The sequence below is a fragment of the Telmatherina bonti genome (genome assembly GCF_933228915.1).
Source record: "Telmatherina bonti genome assembly, chromosome: 17".
NCBI classification, from domain to species: domain Eukaryota; kingdom Metazoa; phylum Chordata; class Actinopteri; order Atheriniformes; family Telmatherinidae; genus Telmatherina; species Telmatherina bonti.
Genome location: NC_136615.1, coordinates 15,824,507 through 15,849,636, shown reverse-complemented (window position 1 = coordinate 15,849,636; position 25,130 = coordinate 15,824,507). Strand labels below are relative to the sequence as shown.

The window sequence follows — 25,130 nt, the reverse complement described above, 5'->3', positions numbered from 1 at the left end:
AAAATAAAATAAAACTAAACAACACATATATAGATTTGCAAGTAGTGCCTCCCTACTTAATGGACTGTAGTGCTTAATCTTGCACCCTCAAAAAGTCAAGGTATCATGTAAATGTAGTAGCACCAAAGCACACAGACTTCCCAGAGTTGATATGGCCATAACTCTCCATTTATGTGCCATGATTACCCGCCCCCCTATAGGGGTCCGCGAAAAGACAGCAGAGCTAGATAATCCTTGTCCGCTTTGACCTCACCACTGCTATTCATGTTGTTTTTCATTCAGCATCAGATGGTAATGGATATCTATGGTTACTCTATGGAGTCTGTGTTCTCCAGCAGATAACATCTTTGGGGACTCAGGTGGAGACTAATGTTGTGGTGTCTGTCTTCAGAATATGTCTATTGACAGGCAGGGACCACCATGACATGAGGAAGACAATTAGCCATGGATACCTTGCAGGGGGTCAGGTGAAATGGGACACCTGTCACACACATGGGAAGATGTATGCATGTATCTGCAGAGGAAGGAGTGACATACCAGGAGCTGTGCAGTGTGACGAGGTTGTGGTGAACGTATAGGTTTAACAAGTATTTTTTTTTAAAAATAAGAATATTTGTTCAACTTGCCATTATTTTTGTCAGATTTCCAACTGCTTCACTAGATAACTAATATTAATTATTTCCTTACTAATATTGCTTTCAGTTAGGTAGCATATTTACAAAAAATGGACTTTTTCAAAATAACTTGATATCTATACCCTCCAATCTGTGTACGCTGGACAGAGACTAATCCTACAGAACATTAAATAATTCATTTTCCATCTCCTTAATAGCACAGATAAACACATAACCTGTCATTTGAAGGCTTACAGTGATGCGTGGAATTCACTTGCACATATTTTGTTACTATTTTTACAGTTTTCAAAATAACTTTTGATAAAAACGACATTATAAACTATAAGAAAACACACTTTTACTAGAAATTTTGTAGTCCTTTAAGAAACACCACTGAACTTAAGCAGATTTTTTTTTCACTCTGGTGTCCTATCAAAAGCTGATTGTGCAATGACACCTTTATCCAGTCTCTTTTTTTAACCTCTCTGCAACCAGCAAAAGTCAGTTTAATGTTGACTCCTGTTTTTCCTGTTGCTCTGTCACTTCTTTTCTTTCTTTTTCTCACGTCTTCCACTAATGTCCTCTTGTGTTTCTTTGCTGAATTGACCATGGTGCACTTCCAACATGGATGACATGTGCAATGCCATAAAGCAAAATACAGCTGTCATGAAATGCTCCACACTGAAGCACAAAGTTATGAGGTGCAGATTCTCAGCTTTAAGGCCTTCAGGGCAATGGTAGCTCCAGGAATGAGCTGGCTGTAAAAAGGGTGTGAAGCTCAGAGTTTTTTGGTTGGAAAGTTTTGTACTGTTGCTTTAATATGCACAATAACCATTTTTCCATTTTAATATGTCAAGCCAGATTTTTAATACTTTTAATATTTTTTTCACTATTATTATTTAAAATAAGAGACAGAATTCAGGATTTAGGGAGTTTGTGTTTGTGTAGCTGGGGGCTGCTCTGTATGTGCATGCATGTGGGTGCATGTGTAACTGTATGAAAGAGATAATGATGATGATTAGTGTGTTTTTTACATTCCTATGTTGTTTACTTTGTTATGTGGAGCCGTTTTTTGTTTGGTTTGGTTTTTATACATAAATTGTTTTTATTGTGTAAAGCATTCTGTCTTGCTTTTGGCAATGAAGTTTAATTTAAGCTTTAAAGCCGTTTGCATGAGTATCAGTGAACCCTCAGTTACACGGCGAGCTGAACAATGTAACTATGCATTTAACTTTGATTTAACAAAAGCTGGACAATATTTCCTTTGAGTATTATCATTGCAACATGTGCAATAGTCATCAGAGGCACATTAACTTAACATGTTCTCAATTGTAAGGGTTAGCTCTTTGCTTATTGCCAGTAGAAATAAGCAAACCTTAATGGTAAAACACAATTCACGTTTCAACTTTAACTTTCAACTTTATTTATTTGTCACTGCACAACAATGTTGTCACAGGGCACTTTACATACACGAATCAACATACACATCATTTCAATTCATACATATCCAATAATAGAAACCAACTGATTGAATCGAGTCATGACTTCCATCCTGAGCATGCATGCGGCGACAGTGGGAAGGAAAAAACTCCCCTTTAACAGGGAGAAAACCTCTGGCAGAACCCGGCTCAGGGAGGGCAGCCATCTGCCTCGACTGGTTGGGGTGGAGATGACATGTTTGCACATGATAGAATGAAACATAGTCCGGCACTTGTCCAGGGTGTACCCTGCCTCTCACCCGATGATTACTGGGATAGACTTCAGCATCCCTTAACTGGGCTAAGCAGTTCAGAAAATGAATGACAGAATGAAACATTTACTCAGGAACTAGTGCAGTAAAAGCAAGCAATAAAAGATAACAATGAGAAAAACTCTCAATATAGACAAAAAATACTTGTAGTATTTACAAAAAGAGGTGAGATCAGTGCAGGTTAACTTCCAACACGACGGCTCCAGTGCAACATGGCTTAAAGTGCTATTCAAGTGATTTGTTGAAAATTTTCATATTGCAATATACATCACAGGGTTAGGAAAAAATCCAATGTTGTGCAGCCAAAGCTTTGACTACATTATATTTTCCATCTTGAAGCCAAAATATACTATCTAATAATTTTGAATTTATCTTTTGCATGCAATGCAAGAGTAGAAAGTATTAGTGTTGTAAGATTTTAGTAAAACTTATATGCTCTCAGTGTATTCCTGTTATAGGTTTTGTTTGATTCCACATGTAAAAGGTCATTATGTTGACATTTTTATGGTCTTAACAGTTGTAGATTTTAACAAAGCATTGCAGTGTGAATAGGAGGTCTCATGTTTGCTTATGGGGGTCATGCCCTGCGTCAAACTGTGGCGTTCTTAAACCCAAGCCTTCAGAGAGATCGGCCCATTGTTCCCATAAAGTGCTTTAAAAGAGCGTGTGTGTGTGTGAGTGTGTGTGAATCGTCACCAACCCCCTCTTCAAACCTCACCTCCCTCCCCCCTTCCCTTTCTTTTTCACACCCTCTCAGCTGTGCTCACTCACTCACTCTGAGGCCAGGCCAAAAACCGGCTGTGCAGCTCCTCCATTCAGGGACTCCCATCCTCAAGTTAAGTCAGGCAGGCAGCCGGGACTCTGTAACCCTCAAAGGCAGTGTCTTTTCTGGATTCAGACCAGGAGCGAGGCATGGAAGTGGTTCATCAGGCGATTCATAGTTTACCACAGTATGGATTATCTGATTTGCTTTCCTCACATGAAGGTAACATCAATAACTTCACATTTTTAACTATTTCCAGCCTTTTGAAAAGCATGCAATCTCTCTGTTGCCAAAGAATGACTTTACTACTCTAAATTCGAACCACAGCATTTTACTAAAGACTTCTTTGCTGTAACATCTGCATTTTGCAAAGGGGTTAGATATTCTGGTGTTAAGTCCGTGTATTTCAAACAAAAGTTTTTTTTAAAAAAGTAGTAGTATCAGTTTCATTCATGTTTAATCATACTTCCAGATGCAGGACAGACATTTTGCAGTGCGACTTGTTGCTCTGTGTGTGATTTCCTGTTATATGTTGAGGTATTTATGATGTGTGGACTTCTAAGAAGACTATCATTAGACACATTGTTGAATCTCAACTTGCCCCTACTTGCAGCAACAGACAAAACTCACAGACAAAAGATAGCAGACAATAATGCATTCATTTACTCTCCTATCGTACAGACACACATGATCGCTGGGAAAATTATGACATATATTTTTTGTCTTTTCAAGCTAAACGAGGTTCTTACAGTGTCTGCATTGTTTTCAGGCCAGCAGCAGCTGTTTCCTCCACTTGGCAAGCAACACAGTCAAAGTCTGGAAGAACTTAACATTTTTACAAGACGTCTTCCGCTTTAAAAATACAAAATAATTCAGGTCATGCTGAACCCTGTAACACCTTACTCCATTTTTAGGTGCTAGTAGAAGTGATTAATAAATCAAATATCTGTGGACCGACTCCTGGAATTAGGACTCCATTGAACTGCTTTGAAAATGGGAAGGACAAGATCTCCACTGTTCGATCTGAATATTTCAAAATAATAACTGTACAGTTAAACATTTTTGGAAATATGTTGGATGGTTTGTACTTCTAACAACCAGTTGACACTGGTTTTATGTTTTTATGAAGTTATAGTTAGCATGTGGTTTGTTTTCTTCAGCACACAGACTAAAAAGTAGGAAACAGCTGTTCTGACATGCAACAGAATTGTCACCATGGCTGTAAGTTTCAGGTTCAGTAAAGTCACCTTTTCCTAGCATTTATCAGAATTTTGTTTTGTACGTTGTAGCATTGAGTTCTTTGCCTTGTGTAGTAAACCCGGATTTACCTTGACACAACAAGCATAATGCTGTAATGCATCACAGTGTTTATGTTAAAGAATAGTTTCTTTTGACATTTTAATATGCAAAGTTCTTACGTCAGTCCGACATAACGGCTGTTGGTGTTTATTTCTTTTTTCTACGTATTAAGGAGGGTGAATCATTCAAACTTTTAGAGAATTGTTTGAGATTTTCAAGTTTTTTAAGAGTTTTTAAAACAAAGTTCTTAATTGCTTAATTGGTGACAGAATTTAATGGGAATTTGTTAAATAACAGTAGACTGCATTTTCATAAAGTAGCTGGATTTTTCTGAGATCTACTACTTTAGATAATCCACATTACCTTTATCAAAGCTGTTTTCTAACTTCTTCTCTCTGTCCAAAGACATGCATGTTAGGTCTAATTAATCACTCTAAATTCTCCGTAAAAATGAATGTGAGGATTAATGGTTGTTTGGTCCTGTGATGAACTGCTGACTTGTCCAGGGTGCACCTGATGATCGCTGGGATAGGTCATGTGATGTGACCCTTAATTGGACTAAAATGATTGAATGAGTTCTGTGTGCACACCTGATGTTAGAAAAGCTGAGAGAAAAAAAAAAAAAACAAAAAAAAAAACAACAAACATGTTACCTATCCATGCATTTTGATTGGCTGGTCACTGCACTTTGTGTAAAAAGCAGACATTTTGCATTTGCATTGCAGTTTACTTCATTAGGGAACAGTAGACTTCTTACAGTCTTGCAATAGAGCTGAGCAAAGAAGAGTTTAACAAAGAAAAATTGAAATCCAAAATGCCTAAATAACCAAAAGGTCTAAAGCTTGTGGAAAAGGTTAGAGTTCATATCCATGTGACATTCATACATTCAGCAGTCAATGAAACTCCCTCGAAATGGCAGATTCCCACCTCTGCATGTGTAGCTGCAGATGGAGGGTAAAGACTGCAGGTGGTTGGAGATTAAGGATGTTTTTCAGCACAAAATTAAACTGTGATCTTGTTAACAAGTGCCTTGCTCAATGTGCGCCAGAATGTGGGCTCTCTGTGTGGTTTTACAGGTTGTTTCAGAGGTATAGATCTGAGTGAAGTATATGAGGGCTTCAGGTATGTGTGAGTAATTTTGGCATAGTGGGCTCCTTTGTTGTCTCCCACCTGTTTTGGACCATTAGTTAAAGACTGCTCTGCAGCTGGCCACTTATTAAAGCTGGTGGTCACAACTGGAATGAACAGTTGTTGGCAGTTTGCATTCAGCCCATCTCAGATGGCAATTATATCATGGTAGAGGTCATCTAACATGATGTCAATTGGTTAGTAATGGGTTATTGGACATGCAGCATTCAAATGTGTGCTGCTCGAAAGACAACCAACTTGAAATTAAATGTAGAAATGTTGCTTCTGGGGTGTATCCAGTGTGTGGATTGTTTAGTCTAGCTGTTTGTGCTGTAGTGATGATTACGTAATTACAGTAAAGTTGTTTCTATGGCAGCAGCAGAAGGTATTTGACAGTTTAGGTGTTACATGGGATCATATCCTATGCAGAATTGCAGTTCAAATGTAGAAATGTGGCATTTTCTCTTTCTTTTAAGCTCAGTTTCATTGAAAATCATTCAGTCTATTTCCTTTTTTTAATCCAAGCTGTCCTCAGAGGTAAAAGTCTGCATGCATCTGCTTCAGTACTGAATGAAACTTTGAAGGTGTGTATGGAAGCATGGAAAATCCGGTGATTGTGACAGTTGTCACAGCTGTCTCTTTAGGTACAGTCATGCTTTCTGTAAAGATTCTTGACTGTATGCTTGTGTGCTCCTGGTTTGATGACTGAATGTTTTTTTAGCCACGTAGTGCCAGCCACATCGAAGGCAGTCTGAGAAATTTTATGGTGGAAAATAATATGTGAAGACAGCTTAACCACAGCCAGTATAGACTCAAAAAATTGCCTCTTATTTCTAGTCCATTCACAGGCACCAAGATTAAATTTAAACTACAATAGCTTATCTTTTGGAAGTTAGTGAAGTTTTTATAAATGTGAAAGATGCAGTTTGGTCATGCTCACCTGTCAGGCTAAACAGCAGAGCCCACACATTCAGTGTTGAATCCTGAATTTTTCATGTTATTTGTGTAAATGTGTCAGCCCATCCTTTCTTTAAAGACCATGAAGTTGACTCAGCCACTGTGGAGGAGAACTGAGCATCAACAGGAAATGGCATGAGGAACAGGAGTGTGCTGTAATGGCCATGGTATGCTGTATAATCCTGTGCGTGCTTGTTTAACAGCTTCACAACCGTTGTTTTCAGTAGGAAATGCTATCTAGCCATGCAAATAATGGACGGGCGGACTGATTTTAAATGTGGCCAAAGAAGCTCACAGGCACATCAGTAAAATGACTTTGCATTGCAATTATTACAAACAATGCTGGAAGGCTAGAGTGAGAAACTTTCACGTGACAAACTGGTCAGTGTGAGTATTTAGTGTAACTGGGAAATGGCAGATATCCATCAGTAGCCGAATAAACAAAATATTTGCTTTTCACAATTTTAAATAGATGTGTAAAAGAGCCCGGGCAGTTCAGTGAATTAAGGATGATGCAGGAATTTTATTGAAACGTACACCTATTTCTGTCTAATATAATCATAGTTAAGTGTTAAACAATAATAATAATTAAAAAAAACCAAAATCCACATTCTAACATATTTTAAGATCAACTGTAACTGAACTTATGTCTGCGCCATTGTCTGTAAAGTGAAGGCAGCGTGGAGGAACCTGCTTGCAATGTAAATCTCATTGCATGTACCATATTGCATGTGCAGCTGAGCTTTTATGGATATCATAAATGTACTGTGATGACAAGATCTGTTGTGCATGCTTCGTTTTATTTGCTAAAGCTATAGTTACCTTAGTTGAGATACTATCCTGTCATACACACCACGGCTCTCTGTCCATGTCATTGGTTAGAGTTAAATAAGTAAATGTAAAAAGTTAAACATTTAAGTGAAAATTATCCCAACCCTTATTTATGTAAAATCCCCAAAGAGATTATATTAAACTATATAATCTATTTTGTCACCACTGTGTTTGTTCCAAGGGAACTGTTAAAGTTTCCTTTATGTAAATGTATAGTTTTCAAGTTTTCAAATATAAAAGAAAAATAATTGTCCCATTCAGAATTCATGATTAACTCTTACACTTAAACTATACATTTTATAAAGTAACAACTAGAACAAAGGACAGCAGATTTAAATTAGCAGTTATAGTAAGATAGATAGATAGATAGATAGATAGACAGAGTTTTAGAAAATCACTTTGTTGATTGTCTCTTTACAACAGTGCTTGGCCCAGAACAAACTAGACTTCAATGTCTGTAGACATTGAAGGGAACAATGACAATGCTTATTTGTTTTAGGATACTATTTCTTCAACAAATAAAATAAAATAAAAATAAAAATTTGAAAGCCATTATAGAAGATTTAGTTCACATGGAAGGACAGGTTGATTAACAAGGGGGGATGTTGGGGGGGTCTTGGACCCCGAAAAAGTTAGGCACGGCTCTGTTACCAAGCTCACACAATGTGTCGGACAGACACAGCGTGGGCACGCTATCACATCGAAAAATGATCTTTTCTCTCACTTGATTAAATCCATTAATTTTTGCGCCATAACATCCAGTTTGTGACACAGATGACTCCGGTTTCATTGAAAGGTCCGCCGCGGAGTTGAAACTATTAGAAGCGACGGAGCTCTTCTACTGACGGAGGAAACCCTCCCATGTGCGGGTGCAAGTGAAGCGGCTCAGTTACCGGTTAGTGCACGGTGTTGCTGCTTTGTTGTTGCTTCATGGCACATCTGAAACTCTCCGTGGATTAAAGAAATATAGTATGATATCATGGACTGTGCTTCTGTAATCGGGAAGTGAGCCGAAGTTGCTTTCTGTTTATGTTTTATTCGTGAATCAACATGTTCAAATATTAGCGGAAATGATTTCAAAGTTGAGTTCAGGTCTGATGTCTTACCAAGAGGCTAAAAGCATGATCGGGATTAAGTTGAATTATTTAATATGAAATTAATGAGATCTTAAAGGGCAGTCAATGTCGGATGTAACCTGATCAAGCAAGCAAAAGTGGACTCATTTGACCAGAAAAAGAAATATTATTGCTGTATAAACAATAAGATGTGGATGGAAACTTCTGTATTTTTAAAGTAAGAATTTAATTCTACGCATAAAACAGGCACTTTCTTTATGACTGGGCGCAGCATGTTTTCTTTGAATGTATGCAAAACATCAGCCAACATGTAAATAAAAATATCTAATGCGTATTCCAGGTTCCCAGTTGCCAGGGTCATAACTTCAGATGTACTTTTTTCCCCCTAATTTCTTCCGCTTTTAAAAGCAGCTCAAACTTGTCTTTGAGGAGCTATAATCACTGACTGCACCTGTGCATGAAAACTGGCTTTAGTTATCTTTGAGTTATCAAACTAACTTCTTACTTGACCAACCATTCCAGCTCAAGGTTCATCTGTTTAATTTGTTACTTAACATCTCGAGCAGATATTCTTGGAAAGAGAGGAGGCATTGAAAAGTGCACACCATCTTCACCCAAACAGATACATGGTGTCATGTATACTTGCTCAGTATGTTCATGATTCAAGTCTTCAGGAAACAAAACCTGTTTTTTTTGTTTTTTTGTTTTGTTTTTTTTGTCTGCCTCATGAGCCAAAGCTGTAACATTAAACCCTATGCTGTCGTTAATGTTAGTTGTTTTATTTTTTGTTTTCATTTCATGTGAAAAGAAGACATTCTAGATATCTATTATCTGAATTTTCTTTTTTACAGATGACAGATGGAAACTGTTTAATACCATTTACTTATGATTATTGTTATTATTATTTATTATTTTTAAAGGGTTTACTACTGTGTGTGTTTTTTGAAAGGGGGTCGGTAAACATCTTGGACTTGTTGAATGCCACATGGGGAAAACACATGGCATCTGCTAACTGCTAATGAGATCTCATGGAGACTGACAGGGAGCATCAATCTCACTGTCAACATTCAGCTCCAAAGATAGCATTTAGTCCTGCTCTCTGACCGCTCGGTTTCTTTGAACACCTAAACAGCACGACCAATTACTCACTCATTCTTATCTTGACCTGTGGATCCAAACAAATGAGGGGTTTAACCAGTTTACATTATACAGCTTTCGAAGTGTAATTGACTTGTTTGCTTTCAAAATTTGCACTGACATGACACAACTTTTGCTTTATGTGAGGACCTTAAAACTAAACGCGACCCCTTCGCTGTCCTGTCATATTGCATTTGTGTCTATAAATAACTTATGCTTGCAACACACAGACTTCATCCTGGTATACAATCAATAGAGTGGGATTCCTGGTGGTCAAAGGCATGAATAATTCAGCTGTTAGTGCGACACTCCATTTGTCTTTTAATGGCTCCTCTCTTCCTGTAATACACCAGGTGCATCCCTGTGAAATGCCACAGGTCATTTGTTTGTTTGTGTCATTATGATCAAGCCGAAGTGAAGCTGTGGAAATGGGTTGGTTGCCATAGTGACGGCTGCAGCCAGATTTGTTATGTGAAAGAGGTGCAGAGCTTCCACTCCAGCCTGTCTGATGTCACATGACAGCAGAGTGCTGGTGACCATTAGGTTGAACCAGGGTACAGAGCTGCCCGCTGATGGCGCATAAAGTGCGATCAGATCTTGCTTAGAGTTGTCTTTAGAATCAAATTCTACTGAAACATTGGTTTTGTAGCTCATATTTAAGACATCTTTTTCATGTAGAATTGTGCTGTTCTTACACAGATTAGCAGGATTTGACATTTTCAGTCTGAGTTTGATCATCTTTGTTGCCTCATAAATAGTTTTGAGTCTAATTATTATAAATCAGTCCACCCATCCAGTGACTAAAAAGTATGCTTTAACTATACTTGCTTGTGAGTAAGAGGTTATTTCCAGGATTTATGGCTCGATAAGTGTTATTAAAGATAATATTGGACACTACTTGTTGTTTAACTTGCATTTTATGTGTCTTGAAACATTTGGAAGTTAGCATAAGAATAACATCTACCAAGGCTGAAATATAGGAATATTTTAGATAAGATGGACGGATATATTGGGGTTAGAAAAAAAGACAAAGCTGTGTTTTTCATATGTGCCTGATAATACGTGTGGGACCCTTGCAGTCCCTCGATCATATGTTAGCTGTGGTGTATTAAATCAGAGCTGTTTTTTCTCTCCTTTATCTGAACAGGGGGAGACAGAGAGCGGATGACAGCCAACCATGAGACCTACCTTCTTATGGCCAGCACCCAGAATGATATGGAGGATTGGGTTAAGACCATCCGGAGAGTCATCTGGGCACCTTTTGGTGGAGGTTAGTTGGTGTAAACCTACACATTGTTTTTATTGGCTTGTTGATTGTGGATTGGAACAAAAACTTCAGGGCAATGTTGATACTGTTTGTAATTTTTGAACAATTGTTTATATTAATTCTGACAAAATTTTGACAAACTATGTGCAGAAACAATATTCAACTGTGATGAAACTTTAAAAAATGCTTTTTGCTCCTGTTAAAGTCACTTTTCCTCCACAATAAAATGTGTTTAACCACACTTCATATCTTTGCTCCTAAAAATGAGTTTGTGTGAACTCTGAAATCTAACAATATCAGCAGGCATGACCCTGACTAGAACCAGCTTTGGAAGGAGAGGTAATTTGGTGGAAATTCACCAAAGAACATGACATCCTACCAAGTATTACAGGTTGCAAAGAATGCAAAATGCAGAAATACATAGTAGAAATTGTAGAAACGGTCCTCTGTTGGTAATAAACAAATGAATCATTGTTTTTACATCAGTTACATTTATCAGATAAGCCAACAAAATAATAATGCATGTGTCATGAAATAAGTTAAATGATGCTGTAATTGCTCTAGTGAAGTAACTACCGACTTTGGTGGAATTAATGTGCAGATTGTTGAGTCTCCTGCTGTGCTGCTGTAGCTTGTTTTTGACTGTCCTGGCAGAGATTGGCCTACATTGTGTATGAGCGGGACACAAGCGCAGCATTTGTGCCCAGACAGGCAGTTCGGGCAGCTTTCGTTGACAAAGTGAATAGATGAGACAGAGCTGGCCCCTCTGTTTTCAGTGCAGGGAGTTTGATGTCTATTGCAGTTGACTGCTCTTCAAAAGGACGAGCCATTTGTCAAAGATGCCACAGGAAAGGTGGCTCCATGTTGGACCGGAGCTGGGCTTCCCCAGCTTCATACACACACTTTTTCATATACAGACGGCACACACATGAGCCTTTTGCAATTTGCTGTAGCAGCAGTGACTAACTCGGCCCCAACTGGCTGATCAAGGCTCCTAAGCTGGGATGAAGAAACAGTTGGACAAGAGAGCGTGTGAAGACAGACCTTTTTAAAATGTGCAGCTGTGGCTTTTCCATCTGGATCCTTGGAGATTTATTTCATGGTAAATACCAGATGTTTATTTGTAGTTGGTGGAAGTATTTGCAGTTTGATTTAGAGGATGTGGAAGAAAGAACTCAAGAAGGCAAATGACCACATTCACTGTTGTCTTAAGTTCAATCCCATTGCGATTACTGTATAAAACTCTAGAGACACATGTCTTTATGTAATTGTGCAGAATTTGTAGGGCACTGATGCTTTTCTGTTTTCTTTTTATGGTGTCCTAACCAGTCGTTATTGAATAGGCATTGATTACACATGAATCTCAGTGTGGGTGCATTCATTCCTCTTGCTGCTGCACTGCAGAAACTCGCAGGTGAAAAACTGAACCATCCCTAGAAACGAAGAAAGAAACACATTGAATTTCAAGTTATTTAATATAAACTAAGGACACATTGAATCATTTTACACAACCTAATCAAAGTTTCTTTTGTTCAGCAGCATGAAGGAATTATTATTCTTATTATTTTATTAATCAAATCAAGTCTTTTTAAGAACTTAAAGCATTGATTTGTGAAAGAAATGAGGAAAAATGGAGCTTTGAATCTTCAACCCAAGAATAATGGACACACTGGTGCTGAAAACAGTTTTTATCATGAGATTGAAAATGGAATATTTTCACATCTGTGTCAACCACTTTCAGCTACTTGTCCTGCCGTGACTGATTATTAATATGTAATGTGTAAACAGGTGGAAAGGTTAAGTTAACATTAAGACTGAGTGTGGACAAATCCAGCTCCAGTATCAGCTCTAGTGCATTCACTCCAGTATACATCATGAAAACTTTTTTTTCATCTTCCGTATTTGTTCTCCTGATGGGCTTTGATTCTTCGATCTATATTAGCTTATACATTTAGAAGAAGAGAAATTAGTCTAGTGTGTGTGCGTGTTTGTGTGTATATGCATGAGCTGCAGTGTGTTTGTATGGCTGAAAGAACCTAAGAGTATGCAACTAAACAGCAGAGTTGATTGCGGAACGTTAGGAGGTGTCACTCCCGCGTCTTGTTATGGTACAGTCAGTCCAGTGGGAATAGCAAACATGCATGAAAACATCACTCTGCATAAGCTGGCGTGCACACACACACACTGTTACATGTGACCCTGGAAAGCATTCCTACACTCATGACTCGAATGTCTGGAGGGGTGACCTCATTTTCATTCAGCCACTTTTTCTCATTCCTTCTTGGACGGCTTATATGAGAATACAAATGATTGTTTTCTGTGTTGGACATCATCTTACTGAGATTTTAATCTTTATTTTTTGAAATATGGACGCACAGCTTCAACTATTTCTTTAAGTATTTGATGTTCAGTCTTGTTTGGATTGCTGTGAAGATCGAAGCGAAGGACTTCTGGGAGTTTCTCTTCAGCTCGCTTGTTTTTAACAAAGGCCATTTTATTAGAGATGGAAATGAAAGCGGGTTGACTTCTCTGCTCAACAACATCTTTTTTTTTTTCTTTTTTTTTTAACCAGCTGTGCTGTTTTTTTTTATCTACTGTCCTAACATTAAAGAAATGTGTTTTTAGAAGATGCTGGCATACAAACGCTTTAAATTTTGCACTTCTGGAATATTATCCTATCAAAAACTCATAAATAGACGTCTTTTTCAGAAGATAACTAGATGCATCCTTTTCAAGAAAGGTGAGTATGACAACATGCGTAATTCATCCAAATTGTGCTCTTTTGTAGTAATTCTAGTTCAGCATTCAATTCAGTAACGTCAGCTCTGATTTTATAGCATTCACTGATACATATATGCAAAAATGTGTCTTTCAGAATCAATTTTAGTGTGTGTGTTTTTTTTTTTGTCCAATTAATTTAAGGTGGCAGCTTACTGCGTGAAATGCTTTCAAGTGCACGAGGTCCACAATAAGCTTGTTCTAAATTCAGTCACCGTACCTTTTGTGTGAATGTGTTTGACTATTCTCTATCTGGAGACCGGAAAGTATGCAGATCTAAATCTCACAGGAAGGCCGCCTCATAATCCCCTCTTGTGTTGCGTCCACATGAGATTGCTGCAAGTGGAAATTGGTCTTGGACAAAGGGCGAGAGGTGTTCAGCAGGAAGTTAGAGATTTGATCATCAGACTAAGCCTCTATGTGTGTTAGTGGGTGTGTGTGTTTTAAACATTGTCTGGACAACTTTAATGTAATTATTTCCTTTTTTTTTTTTTTTTTTTCTTTTTTTTTAAGCCATTGAGTCAAGTGCTCTTTTTTTTATGTTGCTTTAAGTGTTGATGACAAGCTTATTCTATTTTATTTTATTTTATTTTATTTTAGTATTTGATTTTGTTGCTTCCCAAAATCAGGAAATGATGAAATTATGCACCAATCAATGTGGAAGCCTCCAGGTGTGTTTTCCATCAGGATGTGGATGTATGACCTTTGAACCCTGTGGATGGGATGGAGCCTCTGTTTTTTTCAGACTGCTTTTGCTCATTCTGTGGATTGCAGATCAGATTGGGATCTGGCAGGTTCAGAAGCCAGATCACTATCTTTCATTTCTCTTCCATTTCTACAAGCTGCTCATGGACAGCCTTTGTGATGCAGAAAGAGCACTTGCCCAGCTGGATTTTGCAGTGGAAGCTATGTTAATATCGAAGCCTAATCCTTCTGAAAAAAATGTTTAATTATGGGTCAACATAACCTTTTTATATCCAAAGACATGCATGTTAGGTAATTGGTTACTCTAAATTGCCCCTAGGAATGAGTGTGAGCGTGAGTGGTTGTTCGTCTCTCTGTGTGGCCCTGCGGTGGACTGGCGAGCTGTCCAGGGTGTACCCTGCCTGTCGCCCAAAGCCAGCTGGGATAGGCTCCAGCTTCCCCACGACCCTGAATTGGATTAAGCGGTTCAGAAAATGAATGAATAACCTTTTTATACTACTGTCTTGTGGGATAGACATCACCGCCATCATCAGAGACTTTGTAATGTTTTGCAGGGATCTTCGGTCAGAAGTTGGAGGAGACTGTACGGTATGAGCGTCGGTTTGGGAACAAGCTTGCCCCTATGCTGGTTGAGCAGTGTGTAGATTTCATCCGGCAGTGGGGTCTTCGAGAAGAGGGTCTATTCAGGCTGCCGGGACAGGCTAACCTGGTTAAAGAGCTGCAGGACGCTTTTGACTGTGGAGAGAAACCCTCTTTTGATAGGTAAGCATAACAACATTAGCATGTTATATTTTAGCAGTGAAATTTATAAATAATCAGAGTAATGTTTTCTGGTCGTTGTGCAACTGAGTTCTGCTCCTCTGTGAACACACGGATGTTCTGACTACAGAGAACTGAGTGGCAGAGCTTCTCTGTATCTGTAATAAAGTCCACCTGCTAGTAAACAGAGGTTATAGTCTCCCCTCATGTTTGGTGGTGTATACTGAGAAATAAAACCTTTTTTTTTTAATGCAGCATGCCTCCATTCATTTTTCAAGTCAACAGAGAAACATATGAGTGATGGAACACACCAGCCTTTCATCCATCTTTTAATCCTACCACCACTCCCTGCATCTTACCTGAGAACCATAAATATAATCCACATAGGACTATGTGGATCCAGGCTGTACATCAACACAGTGCTACACTTCCTATAAACATGGAGCATAAAATCCCTCTTAATGTCAGCCACACATTTCCACCTTCCTTAATCTGCTTTACGGTAGTAGTGACTACACCCTCCACTTCCTCTGCCAATGCCTGTTTGTTCCAAACTGCCCCCTCACTTGCTGATTCCCTCATTAGCCCTTGTAAACCCCCTGCCTGCCTCACCAGCTGCCCCCTCATTGGCTTATTCCCACTGCCAAGCCCATGCTGGAAATCCTCTTGTGTTTTTTTTTTTTTTTGTTTGTTTGTTTTTTTTTGTTAAATCATCAAAACTGCCTGAACCTTGTTCGCTCCTATTACACACCTCTGTAGTTTAGGTCTTAATTTCTGACCTCAGTCTACCTGATTCTTCCATAATCTACCGATGCTTGAGTGGTCCTATTTATCAGATCACATAAAGTTTAAATCAAACATGTTAGAAGTGATTCAAAGATTTAAACATCCTTTAAGTTTTCTGCTAATGTCACCTACTTCCTACAGTAGTAGACGTGTTTAGCTCTCTTCAGGACTTGCCTTGCCCTGCGTGCAATCTGTCTTGTTTTTGTCAACAGTAACACAGATGTGCACACAGTAGCTTCCCTACTGAAGCTGTATCTCAGAGAGCTGCCGGAGCCTGTCGTCCCTTTCCAGAAGTATGAAGAATTCCTGGCCTGCACCAAACTCCTCGGCAAAGATGACGAAATGGTGAGAAATACGACTTTTTTTCAGAAATTCCATGTCACGCACTTTAGTCCTGTATGCAGAAATCTGCTGGGTTCAACTTACATGTCAGCCAAAGTTAGACCTGAAAAAGTCCCCAAATACTGTAAGTTCTGTTTGGTGGCATGAATCTGGCCTTCTGCTGAACATTTTTCTCACACAATGACTCTCATTGTGGGTTCTTGATTGTTAACATCGGAGTAGGATCTCATAAGTCACAGTCAGCAGCAGGGGCTCGGTCATATGCTGCCTCACACTACCTAAAACAGTTTCCCCTTCATTAACCTTTAAGAAGTTTGTGTGTTATTATGATTTTGTTTATGTGGGGGCAAAACTACTGTCTGCCTTTTAATGTAGGAAAAAAGCTTCCCTCCTTTTTAAGCATCACGGGACTATTTTTCTCTGTAATCACATTGAGATCACTTCAGTTTCAGCGTTACGTACTTAAGATAACAAACAAATGGTCATTTATGGAAAACAAGCTGCTGTTGTCAGCGTAAAAGAACCGGTTATCTAATCCATGCACGGTTGTTAGGGCTGTGATGATATGCTTTTGTCCCGATTCGATTCCAATTTTTTTGGGTGCTGATTCGATTTAAATTGCGATTCTCACAATTCTTCAACATTGCTGATTTTTATAGATTAAAAACAAAATAAATGTATAAAACTTTTTTTTTTTTTTTTTTTTGCTCGTCATTTTTCTTAATTTCAATGAGGGAAAAAAACAACGTAGCCAGACCATCATTCTGCTGCTATAATGCCCAAGATGACAAGTATAAAGATCAATAAAAACAATAAAATAACAAAAATAAAATATATAAAGGATTATTTTTATTTATTTGAAAAAAAAAATCTTTTTTTTTTTTTTTTTTTTTTTTTTAAACAAAAAATTTATTTTAAAATTGTGAAGCAAAAAAATCCAGATTTTCGATTTTTCAATTCGATTTTCCCACCCCTAACGATTATCACTACCACTGCCGTTACAAACATCCATCTTTCATCTTCAGGGATTAAAGGAGTTGAGAAGGCTTGTGGAAAGTCTACCTCCAGTGAATTACAACCTCCTCAAGTACATCTGCAGGTAAGTCAGAGGTGTATAAAAATCACCTTGTGACAAACGGTAACCAGTAAAAAGTTCATATTTTGCCTTTTGCTGCAGATTTCTTGATGAAGTCCAGTCATATTCAGGTGTGAATAAAATGAGTGTCCAGAACTTGGCAACAGTCTTTGGGCCAAATATTTTGAGGCCAAAGATTGAGGACCCAGTAACGATTATGGAAGGTCAGTGTTCAGAAGCATCAGTTATGCGTCTTTCTAATTCGTTTATCTTCGTGTCGTTCTAATAATAACGTACATTTTTATTTGTCAGGAACCGTTCTTGTCCAGCAGCTCATGGCTGTTTTGATTGGCCGCCATGATGTGCTTTTTCCTCGAGATGAAGACAGCCCCGCCGCACTTGAACTTGCCAACAACAACAACATAGAACTGACACGGCGACAAGCCACCACAACTACCTCCGCCATTGCAACAGTGTCTCAAAATGCCGAGAACAACAACACACAGGTGGTGCGGCAGTGTGTTTGGGAAGTACCCGAGTCTCCGCACCGACAGCATGCAGACAACACTGGCTCCCCGCGGTCTGTGAGCCCCCGTAATGTTGTCACAGGACGCTTTGACATCACCCGCAGTCCACCGCTGACTGTGAAAAAGAACCCGGCCTTCAGTAAAGGCAGCGGGATTGTTACAAATGGCTCCTTTAGCTCCTCACCCTCGTCAGATCCCACTCTAGATAAAAACCAGGCTCTGACTGGAGGTGCCTGTTTACCAGTGCGTCGCAGTGGGACACTCAAAGGCTCGGGCACAAAAATGGGCACCAGTGGTGTGACAAGTGGAGGCAGTCCGGCAGGGAATGGGACTAGCATCATGCGCTTGGGCATTTCCAACTCTGATGTGGTGACGGGGAGTCTAAACAGCCGCAACAGTCTTTGGCCCCAAAACGGTTGCGTCATGTTACGAGAAGGCAACAAAACACGCGAGTGCTCCAGCGGGGATCAAACAACCAATCAGAATCGTCTGTCCACATATGATAATGTCCAGTTAAACCATCAGAACTTGCAGCAGCAACTTCAGATCACCAACATGTGTCTGAGGAACAGCTGTGAAGACAAGCAGAGCGTGGACAGCGCCACCTGGTCCACTTCTTCCTGTGAAATCTCTCTCCCTGATAACTCCACTTCCTGTCGCTCCTCCACCACCACCTGCCCAGAGCAGGACTTCTACGGAGGCCACTTTGAAGACTTGGATGGGCCCACACAGGACAGTGAGCCTCTCCAGTCTGGTGGAGGTGGAGAGGGAGGTGGGAGGAGCAGCAACAGAGAAGGAAGCGGAGAAGGAGCAGGGGGCAGCAGTCGGGGCAGCAGCAACAGTGATACCAGTGAGAGTTTCGCTGGTAATGGACCTGGCAGCCACAGTGCTCTGCACAGTCTCGTGGCCAGTCTTAAACAGGAGATGCATAAGCAGAAGGCAGAGTACGAGGCCAGGATAAAAAGGTAAGAATAAAAAAAAAAAGTATTTTCTGAGCTTCCTGACATCAGGATGTCAGGCTTTTGGCAAGTTTTCTATGCGGTTTATCATCAGTCACAATATATACACAATATATCCAAGAGTGTGTAACTTTACGGCACACATTCATTGTGACATTGTTTTGATAAGCTTCTTATCAATTTTACAACATTTATTTCCAGTCATTATGGAGGAGTCAGACCACTGCTTAAAGCCCTCTCCAGCACATCAACATATGCTCAATGTGCTTCAGGTCTGGACTCTGTAGTGGCCAGTCCATGTGTTAGAAGGATGTCTCGTGGTTTCACACTTTGAGCCTGATGAATCCTGGCATTGTTATGTTGGAATGAAAGAAAAACAAATCCACTGATGAAATAGGACAATATAATCATCAGGTTTGTCAGCTGACCTCATTCTTTGGGTATATAATGCTGCTGAACCCACCCCCTGACCAACTGCAGCATCCACAGATCGCAGTCTGCTTCCTCAGGCTTGCGACATCAGGAATAATGAGTGCATCACTTCCTCTGCCTCTTCTCTTACTCTGATGCTCCCCATCACTCTGGAACAGGGTAAATCTGGATCATCGCCCACACAACTATTTCCCATCGCCCCAGACTCCAGTCTTTATGCTCCCAAGCAAACTAAAGCTTTTTTTCTACAATTAACCTCACTGATGGTTTTCTTCAGACTGCGCAGCTGTTTAATCCCTGTTCCTTGAGTACCTTTCACACTGTGCACGTGGCAGTAAGATAAGGATTATTTTTATTGTTCAGGCAGCTGCACAGTGAAATTAAAAGGCCATGACTGAAGTTGCTTTAAAATAAAAGAAAATATTGTAAAATCATGCACCACGAAAAGCACTATTTGGTCCTACTTTCACTAATAAACATAGCCCTGAATTCTACTTAAATGTTTAACTTATCACTGATCACCATCATGCAAGATTTGTTTTCTCTCACCACAATTTCTCCTGGAAGATGAAGGTCCCCCAGTGTCTTTCCAGATTTTAATAATGTATGAGACACTTAAAGCTATTGTAGAAGCATTACCTTTGCTTGTTGCCGGTGATTTGACCCTTCTGAAACAGTTTAACATCCTTCCCACGACCACAACATGTGTCGTGTGTGTATATATATATATATATATATATATATGTGTGTAGATAGATAGATAGATAGATATAGATATATATGTAGATAGATAGATATAGATATATATAGATATATATGTAGATAGATAGATATATATGTATATACACATATATATATATATATATATATATATATATATATATATATATATATATATATATATATATATATATATATATATATATATATATATATATAAATATCTACTTTTAATGTCATCAGTCCAGGCTCTGCCTCCCCTTACCTGATGATGTATCGCTTGTCTGTCACTAGATGGAATGGTGGGAGAAAATGAACAGATTATTTTCAGGATTACTATAATGATAAAACAATGACATTATTGATATGAGTATTGCTAATTTCAAGGAATATGTTTACTTCTTTCCGTTTGCCTTCCCTTTCATCTTATTTTTCTGATGACGATAAAAGCATAAAAAAAAATCTGTAATTTGCCCAAAAGTCTAAACCACTCAATTTTTCAGTATTTGAGTGCTGGGTCCAAACTGGTTTGGGTTTAGAAGCTGCTTAAAATCAGTGCAAACATCCAGGCAAGGCCTTGCAGATGTCAAGTGTGCTTAATTTGCAACCAAGTTGGTGTTTATCATTTAAAATGTCACACAAACTGCTGCCGCTCCCTCAGTGTTTAGTGCTCTCAAGCCTCTCTTTTCCCTTTGCTAATTCAGTACGAACCTCTATTGCAGCTTGGAGCAGCGTAATCTGGAGCTGGAGACGGAGATGGTGAGCCTCCATGAGGAGCTGGATCAGGAGAGGAAGAAGTACACCATGGCGGAGATCAAGCTGCGCAACGCTGAGCGTGCCAAGGACGATGCTGAGCGGCGAAACCAGATGTTACAGAAAGAGATGGAGCAGTTCTTCTCTACATTTAGTGACCTCACAGGCGCTGGCAACACGGCTGCCGCCGATCCCCGCCAACCGGACCGCAACAATACCATCTGGATACAATGAAGGAAGGCTGAGAAATGCCAATGCAGGCTGGAAATGTTTTGTGAAATACGACATTTGTAACACTGAAGGGACTCCATACAGGATTTGGCTGCTGAGTTTTAACTGAAGAAATGGGCGATTGACTGGGATCAGCCGACATCACCTGGAGTGATGTTACAGTAACTTTATCTGTATATAGCATTATTTAAAGAGCCTTTGGACACTCTTTAGCCTCCTCATAATCCAACGTGGTGCTTACTCATCTACCTGGAGAGTGGAACAAAAGACCAGTTCGCTCTAGTCTCTGATGACAAATGGTACTCCTACTTTACATTATCTCCCAGGGTTCATTAGATGGGTGAGAAGGCAAATTTCAAAAAGGGTGGAAAATTTAGGAAACTTTGACATGAAAATACTGACAAACTTCTTGTGGATTTTCATCAATTTCACCATCAAACCAAATAAAAACTAAACCTTAATGTTAATGCTCAGTGTAACTCTGTGTACGTCGAGGGAAACAATGCAGAAAAATACAGTCATGTTTGTAAAGTGAAATAAAAGTAATCCTTAAATGTTTATGATATTTAAGCAAAGTTATCAATGTGTGGTATTTTATATTAAGGTATTTCCTTGCACTTCTGTGTCTGTTTAGCCTCCACAAGCTTGTACTGAATGTTATGTCAGTGTACCATTTTAAATTGCAGAGTATGCTGTATATGTGCCTGTGCTTCTGTGCTGTTACATTTACTCATGACCAAAAGAAAATAAGGAGCCTGTTGTGTAAATATTTTATAGGTGATCATAGACACTACTTGTTAGTCTGCACTGTGGTTTGACCCATGTTCCAATGGAAATGGCCCGAATTAAGCTGATACCGACTGAAGTTTTGTAGCTTGTAAAAAAAAAAAATCAGTGTGAAAGTCTTGCACAAAGGTTGTTGGTTTAAATTCCAAATTAATAAACAAAAAAAAGATGTCTGTCCTGAATTAAGAATTTCGGGTGACAAATTGTACCTTTTCATGTTTACATGTTTAAGCTGTTATCATGAATGCTCTTGGGAATTGCAGTAACTTAGCACAGGATGACAAGCTGTAGCTAAAATGTACCAACAAAGCTGTGTTTAAATGTGAAAAAAAAAACAAAAAAAAACAAAACCAAAGTGGGGGCGTCAAACTTGTTAACACTGTGGATTTAAAAAGTCCAGCTGCAAGATTGAACAGCAAGTTGTGAGTGCATGTCAGTGCATGAGTCCACAAGGATCAGTGTAACAACCAAGTGACTTTATATTAATGCAGTGTATTTATGTAGCCTTAAACCAAATGTCTGCACACAGTGTGGATTTGCTAATAGGGTACAAAGCAGGAAGCATCTGAGACCAGACTGGGTCTGGGTGTCTGTCAGAGTGCGGTGACCTGCTGCTGGCTGCTTCTTCACTGGAGATAAACTCAGATTTATAAACCTGCTGCTGGTCATTGCAGGACATCTGGAATGTGCACATGGAAGTGCCTGGATGACTGAAGAAGGGAGGAGAACATGCGCTTTTCATTTTGCACCCTTCACTGGGAAATGATAGGCTTATGCCACGCTGACAGTGTCACTTCATTCTGTGAATTCCACACAAAAGAGCAGATTATGAACAAAGAGCAAAGATGGAGAGGACTGGGCTTGTGAAATATTTACAAGATGAGATACTTGATACTGAAAGGAACCTTTAAAAGACTAAATATGAATAAATGTGCATTTCCATGTGAGTCTTCTTTGTTGTTTTATTTTTAATGTATCTTTCAAGGGTGCGGTGGCCTCATATAGAGGCATTTTCAGAGTTGTAGTGAACGTGAGAGCTTACACATGTTTTTCCATTAATTGTAAGGTTAAGTTCTGTACCAATTGGTGGCACTGATGGAAAATGGTTGAATTAGTCCATAAAAAGTTGTTAATTAAGAGTCTTTTGAAAACTTGATTGTAAATTAAAAGTTAGGGACAAGAACATCTTGTTGAAGAGGATTTTATAGACTGTGGCTGCTGTTTCATGGAAAGTTGATTGGGAGAAGATAAAGTTGCTGAAAGGTTGTGTAAATGAAAGGGTTTTGTTTGACATTTGCACAAACAAACTGGAAGCAGGAAGAAATTCTCCACACATCTCCTGTAATGTTCACCTAATATTTGCTCACGGACAAAGATAAAATGCAGAATTTCCTTCTTAAATATTCCTTCAAACAATTCCCAATGGTTAAAAGTTGCCTTATAATTGTGAATGCACGTATTTAATTCACCAAGTGTTTAATATTGTTCATGTTGCCTGAAAAACACCAGGAACAAATGTGGAAAAACTACTGGAATAATGAAAAAAAAAGATCAACCATAGTCCAAGATCAAAGATTTTGTTTATTTTCAATCACATACATATACTATTTGTACATACACAGTTCCTTTAAAATGTTGTGTTTACAGTAACAGCTTTCAGTATTTTTCTTCTTTTTAATTTGCATTTGTTTTGACTTTTACTTGAAACGCTATAGGCTGAAGCTTTGAGATCAGCGTGAAACAGATAGTTTCTTGTTTTGTTTTTTTTCTTCTTTTTTTTTTTCTCCAACCTGACAATGTCAAAAGAATGATTCATTAAAACAGCACAGAGTAAAAGAAACAAGAGAGAAGGAGTCAGAAAAGAACCGAAGAACATCGTCACCTGATTCAGATGAGCTATACAGGGTTTCAGTCGTCGTAGAGTTCCACATTTAAGACTCTAAACATTTTACCATCATATGACCCTTGCAGTAGCTTGCCTCCCTGTCTGAGTGCAATAAAATGTTTATTGCATTGTTGGATTGTTATTATTTACAGTATAACTTGAGAGAAAGCATGAGAAAAATCAACAAGTTGGGAATCACTAGTACTGAGTCCAAGGATTTTATAGTACAAGATGTATCCTAGCCTGTGACGTGGAGTCATTTCTTTTCATATTGGCAATAATATTATAGCTAAATGATAAGTCAGTCATCCTCAGATTATAAATAACTGGCTGAAATGCATGTACTCTTTACTAATCCTGAATACTCTTCAAGATCATCATGACAAAAATTAGGAGCATGATTGATAGTTGACTTTTCTTATTCAGTGGTTAATGTGACTGAACATCAGTAAACACGTGAACAACTTCCAAACACACAACCGTGCCGACTCTCCATCAACATTCTTCAAAGCATTCGCACAAAAGTCTTATGGACATGTACCGGAAAGTCGTTGGTACAGATGTCCGATCGTCAAATCAACAGTTTCTTGTGAATGCTGGTTAATCTTAAGAACACACACTGATGAGCGGAGTCGCAATGGCATGCTTTAGTGTGAAACCATTCATTTCTACATTCAGTGCTGACAACCCAGCTGTTTGTGTGTTCCGTTCTCCTATTTCAGGCGCATTAACCAGGACCAAAAGCACCTTTTATCACAACAGAATTGTTTGGAGGGATGTCTCATAAAAAATGATCAACGCTTCACATTCAGAAAGGAAAAAAAAAAAAAAAGACATTATTATGTGTCAATATTTGTATTAAGTGATCAGGAACATGTCAAGATACGGAGAGAAGAGTGTGTTAACATGGATAAAAATGCCCTGTAGAAAACCTGCAACATTAACGTGTATTATGTGGTGTAGGAGCCAATTCAAGCTTTGGACCCCTTTTGTGAGAAAGTCATCAGAAGGTTTTGAAAACACAAAGAATTTTAAAGTTGCACCCTGTTTTGTTTTTTTTTCTTCTTTTTTTGTTAGTTTTTTTTTTTTTTTTTTTTTTAAAGATTGCCCTGGCCAGACCCTGAACAGAAAGCCAAGCTAGCCGTAGCTTATTCTGGAGACGCCAACCTCAGTCACCCTCTTAGCTCTGTGACTGTACTGTTAGTCTGTGTGTGGTTCCTGTACTGTGCACGAGCCGCAGGCTGAAAGAGTGTTAACAAAGTAGCTTTTTTTTTAAAGTGTATGATGTGGAGAGGACTGTTATAGATTGCATCTATATGTCTGCAGAACAAGAGGATCACAGTGCTGCAGCAACTGGACCACAGCTGGGACTGTCCAGATTCATTTATAAGTCTTTAACAGTCCACCTCCTCTTCTCCTTACCACCATGTTTGGGTTTAAAGATTTATAATTGTGGGCACATGAGCAACTAAGAAAAAAATAGCGTTATTGATAGAAATAGCTGTAGGTAAAGGTGTTTTCATGCTGCTCTAATACACAGCCGTCCACATGTTTCATTAAATGTCAGCAC

General features: G+C 38.8%; 1 protein-coding gene across 4 annotated transcripts in view; it reads left to right on the top strand.

Moving 5' to 3' along the window:
* arhgap24 (Rho GTPase activating protein 24) overlaps window positions 1–22,659 on the top strand; it is a 66,096-nt gene extending 43,437 nt beyond the window's left edge. For 3 of the 4 annotated variants that reach the window (XM_079256657.1, XM_079256660.1, XM_079256659.1), the window contains 7 exons: window positions 10,703–10,825; window positions 14,860–15,067; window positions 16,063–16,195; window positions 17,218–17,291; window positions 17,370–17,491; window positions 17,580–18,759; window positions 20,628–22,659. In XM_079256657.1, the coding sequence (XP_079112783.1) occupies window positions 10,703–10,825; window positions 14,860–15,067; window positions 16,063–16,195; window positions 17,218–17,291; window positions 17,370–17,491; window positions 17,580–18,759; window positions 20,628–20,892 (2,105 nt within the window). In that variant the 3' untranslated portion in view covers window positions 20,893–22,659. Of the gene's footprint in view, window positions 1–3,272; window positions 3,350–10,702; window positions 10,826–14,859; window positions 15,068–16,062; window positions 16,196–17,217; window positions 17,292–17,369; window positions 17,492–17,579; window positions 18,760–20,627 lie in introns of those variants that run through there. The other variant, XM_079256658.1, reaches the window with a different exon arrangement.
* The last annotated feature ends 2,471 nt before the right edge of the window (window positions 22,660–25,130 follow it).